The sequence below is a fragment of the Zeus faber genome, assembly GCF_960531495.2.
Source record: "Zeus faber genome assembly, chromosome: 2".
In the NCBI taxonomy this organism is placed as follows: domain Eukaryota; kingdom Metazoa; phylum Chordata; class Actinopteri; order Zeiformes; family Zeidae; genus Zeus; species Zeus faber.
In genome coordinates, this window is record NC_137189.1 from 46,258,474 (window position 1) to 46,265,973 (window position 7,500).

At 44.5% G+C, this 7,500-nt stretch overlaps 1 protein-coding gene across 1 annotated transcript in view; it reads left to right on the forward strand.

Annotated features, from left to right (window-relative positions):
* Positions 1 to 5,636: 5,636 nt before the first annotated feature.
* Positions 5,637 to 7,500, forward strand: part of slc35d3 (solute carrier family 35 member D3) — a gene marked incomplete at both ends in the record, with an annotated part of 7,551 nt that continues 5,687 nt past the window's right edge. Inside the window, one exon of the mRNA XM_080024619.1 lies at positions 5,637 to 5,861. Coding sequence (XP_079880745.1) covers positions 5,637 to 5,861 — 225 coding nt within the window. The remainder of the gene's footprint in view (positions 5,862 to 7,500) is intronic.

Below are 7,500 nucleotides of genomic sequence, written 5' to 3' on the forward strand. Positions count from 1 at the left end.
TGGATAAAAGCGTCTGCTAAATGACTAAATGTAAATGTAAACACCAAGTTTCTCTCCCACTCCTGCTCGCCAAACCTGGAACAGCTGACCATCCTATGCCGTCCATTTTATCTCCCCCGGGAATTTAGCACGGTGATCATCACAGCCGTTTATATCCCACCGCAAGCGGACACCGACACAGCACTGTCGGTTCTGTACGATGTGTTGTGCGGATTTCAAAACAAACATCCCGACGCGGCTGTGGTGGTGACTGGGGACTTTAACAGGGCCAACCTGAAAAAAGTTCTGCCTAATTTCCACCAACACATCACGTGTGCCACCAGGGGAGATAGAACTTTGGACCATTGCTACACACTGTACAAGAACGGATACAAGACCGTCTCGCTCCCTGCTTTCGGGAAATCTGACCACGCCACGATCTCGCTGGTTCCCGTTTACAGGCCTCTGATCGCGCGAGAACTGGTGGTGACGAGGGAAGTGAAGCGGTGGACGGATCAATCGGAGGCTGCGCTTCAGGACGCTCTGACTGACAGACTGGGACACGTTCCAATCAAGTTCAAGTGACGTCAGCGAGTTTACGGAGGTGGCAGTGAGCTTTGTAGCTGCGCTAGCAGACAACATTGTTCCCACGGTGGAAATTCGGATATTTCCAAACCAGAAACCATGGGTGATAAATCCATCAGCTGCGCTCTGAATGCTCGCACGGCCGCTTACAACGACGGTCTTGTATCCGGAAATATGGACAATTACAAAGCGGCATTGTACAAACTGCGGAGGGCGGTGAGGGACGCTAAACTGGCGTACAGAGAGACTGTGGAGCTACAGATGGAGCGGGGGGACACAAGACGCTTTCGGGAGGGGCTGCGGACAATAACAAACTACAACAGCAGCTCCTCCCCAGCCACGAGTGTGGACGCCTCCCTAGCCAACGAACTGAACTCCTTTTATACGCGGTTTGAGTCTGGCAACAGCACCGCTAGCTCGCCGGCTAATTGGAGTTACACTGCTGGGGATGAGCGCGCACTCTCAGTGTCCGTGCACGAGTTCAGGAGGGCTCTGATGCGGGTGAACACCAGGAAAGCTGCAGGCCCAGATGGCATATCTGGGCGAGTACTGAATACCTGTGCTAACCAGCTAGCTCCGGTGCTCACCACAATATTCAACATCAGAACAGACCCACGGATGACGCGGTTTCCCAGGTACTGCACACCATGCTCACGCATCTGGATGGCGCATGTCAAGCTCCCTCACCCTAAATACAGGATCCCCCCAGGGCTGCGTCCTCAGCCCCCTACTGTACACCCTGTACACACATGACTGTGTGGCCAGGTCCAGCTCCAACACCATCATCAAGTTTGCTGACGACACCGTGGTCGTGGGCCTGATCACCGACTGCGATGAGAAGGCCTACCGCGAGGAGGTGGCTGACCTGTCACTCTGGTGCCAGGACAACAGCCTCCACCTGAACGTCAGCAAAACCAAGGAGCTGATTGTGGACTTAAGGCGAGGATCACAATCGAGGACGCACGCGCCCTTGGTGATTAATGGGACTTCTGTCGACAGGGTGAGCAGCTTCAAATACCTGGGAGTCCACATCACAGAGGACTTAACATGGACTTTACAAACAGACACTCTGAGAAAGGCGAGGCAGCGTCTTTACCACCTCAGGCAGCTGAGGAAATTCCGGGTCTCGGAGAGGATCCTCTAGTCCTTCTACTCTGGAGCAGTGGAGAGCATCCTGAAGGCAACATCACTGCCTGCTTTGGGAACTGTACTGCTCAGGACAGGCGGGCCCTGCAGAGGGTGGTGCGTTCAGCTGAACGTACCACTGGAACTACCCTCCCCCCCTTGCAGGAGTTATACACCAGGAGGTGTAGTAGCAGAGCCTGAAGGATCCTCATCACCCCAACAACGGACTGTTTCAGCTGCTGCGGTCAGGCAAGCGCCTCCGCAGTCACGCAGCGAGAACAGAGAGACTGAGACGAAGTTTCTTCCCGCAGGCCATAAGAACTGTCAATGCTGACCTCACCAGGGGTCCTAACCGAGCCATGCACTAGGCTCCACTACCTACTGTACTGTATGTAGCATACTGTACCGCATACTGTGTCACTGTTCAGGGTTGTTCGTGATGCCGTATTGCTGCGCCGTACTGTTGTATACTGTGCTGTATTATCCCAAACACTACCTCACTTTATTCACATGCCACTTTAATTCACATATCAGTATATACATAATTGACTATTCCATATACATAAGTATATTCCCTTTATCTATTCCATTTTATTTCATTTTATTTTATTGTATTTTATTTTATTCTATATATTTTTATTCTTTTCTATAAGTATTCGACTTACTGTATTACTTTTTAGGAGTCAGATAGTTGGTCCATTAGAAAAAAAATTTCCTAGGACATATTGTGTGTTGGGTGGTTGGTTACTGGGTGGTTGCATTTCATTTCACTGCATATATGTATGAAAGTATGTATATGTATGTGACGAATAAACCTCTTGAATCTTGAATCAACATATCGACATATCAACATATCATCATATCGACATATCAACATATCATATCAATTTATCAACATATATCAACATATCAACATCAACATATCACATCAACATATCAACATATCAACATATTGACATATCAACACATCATCATATCAACATATCAACATATATCAACGTATCGACATATCAACATATCATCATATCGACATATCAACATATCATATCAATTTATCAACATATATCAACATATCAACATCAACATATCACATCAACATATCAACATATCAACATATTGACATATCAACACATCATCATATCAACATATCAACATATATCAACGTATCGACATATCAACATATCGACATATCAACACATCATCGTATCAACATATCGACATGTCAACATATCGACATATCATATTGACATATCAATTTATCGACATCAACATACATCGACATATCAACATAGCATACATTTATCAACTTATCGACATATCAACATATCGACGTATCAATGTGGTGGATGGGATGGCTTGAGAAGCCACACCTGACGCTTGTTTGTTGGGCTGACCAGCGGCAGGTTTGAAAACACCATCCACACACACACTTGGTGTAGGAGCCATGTCATGACATGTCCCATCTGCTCCTGGCTAATTCCACCGAGCCTTCTTCTCGTGACAATTAACTGGTGGCAACAACCCCCCCCGTCGTCTGTGTTTCTGTGCCGGAGGGCCCTGAAAACGTCACTTGATTGGCGTGTGGAGGCGAAACTGCCACAATCAACATATCGACATCAACATATCATCATGTGTACATATCAACATATCATATCAACATATCGACATATCAACATATCAAGATATCATTATATGGACATATCAACATATCATATCAACATATATGAACATATCGACATATCAACATATCATATCAACATATCAACATACCAACATATATCAACATATCATCATATCGACATATCAACATATCATATCAACATATTGACAAATCAACATATCATCATATTGACATATCGACATATCAACATATCGACAAAACATATCAAATGAACATATCAACATATCATATCAACATATCAACATATCAACATATCATCATATCAACATATCAACATATTGACATATCAGCATATATCATCATATCTACATATCAACATCATATCAACATATCGACATATCGACATATTGACATATCAACATATCATCATATCAACATATTGACATATCAACATATCATATCAACATATCAACATATCAACATATCATCATATCAACATATCATCATATCAACATATTGACATATCAACATATCATCATATCAACATATTGACATATCAACATAACATAACATATCGACATATTATATATCATTTCAAAATATAAACATATAGACATATCATCATATCATCATATTGACATATTGACATAACATATCGCATATCAACATGTCAACATGTTAACTCTCTTCCTGACATTTGACAATCTACATTTAAAGGCCAAAGGTTTTCATCATTTAAAGCAGAGTGGTAAGTTTTCATTGATAAACTTACCACTTATGTGAGGGTGAAACCCCCTTGGAGCCCGAGTGTCCGGATGGGAGGTGATATGATTCAGGGACAGCTTTGCTCTATTCAAACTGGGGCTTGTTAAAATGTGGGTTCCCATAATGTATAATTTACCAGTCGTGGTAAAATGTCGCTCAGCGCTTTGCGATGGAGAAACTTACCTCTCTACTGCAGCTTCTCCCTTGGCTTAAACACAGTCCCATGGGGCAAACCTTTTAGCCTTTATAAAAAAAAGGCGGCTTTTGCGGGAACGCAAGACTCACTTAAACCCTGAGAGGCGCGCCGCGACCGGCCTGATTCTTTTTTTCCGCGACAGCGTCGCGGCTTACCCGCTTTCAGGATAGAGGATTTGACAGGGTTGTACGCATGAGAAGCTGCAGCAGAGTGGTAAGTTTCTCAGCAGTGAAGCGTTCGGGGAGGTTTTATCATGGACACTTTCAAATAATGGAAACCAGCGTTTTAAGAAGACGCAGGACACAGGATCCCAGGGTCCCGGGGCTTTCAGGAAAATAACTGAAATGATTCAAAGTGTTCAACTGGTTTGAACCCTGTGATGAGTCTGCACCGAAATATGTCAATATCACAGAGGGGGAAGCCCATCAAGTGAGTGGGCTGTTTCCTCTCTCTCTCTCTCTCTTCCCCCTCCTCCCCCCTCTCTCATTCTTTCTCTCTCTCTCTCTCTCTCTCTCTCTCCCACCCCCCCTCTCTCTCCCCCCTCCCCCTTTCTCTCCCGTTTGCTTAGTCTCTCCACTTCCATCCACATGGTCTCACTACTTTTCCCTCTCCCTCGCTCTCCCTCTACCTATCTCAACCCCCACTCTCTCTCTTTCTCTCTTATCATTTTTCCACCTCCCTCTCTCTCTCTCTCTCTCTCTCTCTATCTCACCCTCTCTCTCTCTCTCTGGGTACAAAGCCAAGTAGCTCTGCGGCAAACATCACATTTCCCCACGCGGTGCAACTTCACCTTTAACTTTGGATTTCCGGTAGGAGCAACTTTTTAATTCCTCTCCGTTCTCCCACTCTCTCTTCTTTTCCTCCTCACTCCATCCCCGTATCCACCAGGAGCAGACGCAGAGGACAAAAAGAGAGCGAGAAAGAAAGAAAGGAAGAAACAAGGTAAAGGAGAAAGCAAAGTGTGAAATGAACCATTTTAATTAAAGAGAGGGAAGGACAGAGTCAGAACAACCAGGATCCTTCTCTCTCTCTCTCTCTCTCTCTCCTCCCTCTCTCCCCCTTTCTCCACCCCCCTCTCTCCACCACCCCCTCCCTCTCTCTCTCTCTCCCTCCCTCCATCACTCCAGTGGTGGTGTTCCTCTCCTCCTCAGAGGAAGAGGAGGTGTGGATTGGATCATTGGACTTTTCTCTCACCATAAACAACTATTTATATTCCCCCCCATTTAGAAAAACACTTTTTTTTTTTTTTTTTTTACTATTTTTCATCCTTTTTTCCCCTTTTCCATCTTTATTGTTTGTGTTTGTTTAACACGTGGAGCCTCCGCCGCCTCCGCCTCCGCCTACACCTCCTCCACCGCCACCACCATGGAGGTGTGCCGGGGCCGGCTGCTCGGCATCTCCGTGGCCGTGGCGCACGGCGTGTTCTCGGGCTCCCTGAACATCCTGCTCAAGGTGCTGATCTCGTCCTACCACTTTGGCTTCATCACCCTGGTCCAGTGCCTGACCAGCGGCACCGCGGCTCTCACCCTGGAGACCCTGCGCCGCCTGGGCAAGGTGGACATCCCGCCCTTCAGCCTGCAGCTGGCCAAGGTGGGACCCCAGGACATGTCGTGTTTAAGGTTTTATTTTTCATTTCATTTATTTGTCTTCATGTATTCAAAGTTGTATGTTTTTATTTATATATTTATTTATTCGACGTTTTATGTTTTTTTTTTTAATTTTTAAATGTATTTATTTATTTATTCAGTGTATTCGATGTTTTTATATTTCAATGTATTTATTTATTATTGTTAATAAGTTTATTATTATTATTATTATTATAATTCTTCTTCTTCTTCTTCTTCTTCTTCATCTTCTTCTTCTTCTTCTTCTTCTTCTTCTTCTTCTTCTTCTTCTTCTTCTTCTTCTTCTTCTTCTTCTTATTATTATTATTATTATTATTATTATTATTATATTTCATCATAAATTTATATTTTTTAAATATAATTTTGTTTACACTGTTTATTTTTCTTATTCATTAATTATCTTTTATCTATTATTATCGTCCTTATAATCCTTATAATCATCATTATTAAACAGTTTTTTTTATCAAGACGGATCACATTTGGAGATTGTTTATTGGATCACTTTTACATGACGAGCTAAATCAGGGCTTCCCAGAGTTGTTTTTTTCCACTCAGAGATTCCCTCCAATTAAACCTAATTCAGTATGAGACCCCCCCCCCCCCCCCCCCCTCTATTTTTTAACTATCTTCGTCTGAATCGGCTCCATTCTCCTGCTACAGACAACTGAGGGTTTTAAAGCAAACAATACATGACAACATATAGTCATGGATGTTTACAATTTGTATTTTAACTAACACTCCTGGACTTCTGACCCGATGTTTGACTATTGGTACCATTAGGCGTCCGAACCTACAGTGACGACCTACTTTGGGGGTCTGGAACCCCAGGTTGGGAATCACTGATCCAAATGAAGGGTCTGTAGAGCCACAGTGTGACCCCCTCCACCTCCCCCATGCCCCCCCTCTGGCACTGTGCCTCTTTGAATCCAAAGAAGCACGGTGCCTGAGGGCTGATTTATTGATTAACTGACTGATTGACTGACTGGCTAATTGGCCAAAGCAATGAGTGATGATGGGTTTGTTAATTTGGCTTATTAGCAGGTTATTGATGACTTTATGTGTGTGTGTGTGCGTCACTGTAGTGCATTGGAAGTGCACACATCATGATAACAGACCGACTGACTGACTGATCGACTGACAGAATGACTGACTAACTGACTGAGATACTGCCCGACACACTGACTGACCGACTGGCCGATTGACAGACTGACTGAGAGACGACTGATGACTGATTGACTATGGACTGACTGACTGACTGACTGACCGACTGACTGAGAGACCAACTGACTGACTGACTGACTGACTGGCTAACTGAGAGACCGACTGACTGACTGACTGACTGAGAGACCGACTGACTGACCGACTGACTGAGAGACTGACTGTACGACTGACTGACTGACTGAGAGACTGACTGACTGACTGTCTGAGAGACTGATTGACCGACTGACCGACTGACTGACTGACCGACTGACTGACTGACTGAGAGACCGACTGACCGACTGAATGACTGACTGACTGAGAGATTGATGACTGACCGTCTGAGAGACTGACTGACTGACTGACCAACTGAGTGACCAACTGACTGACCGTCACACTGACCGCCT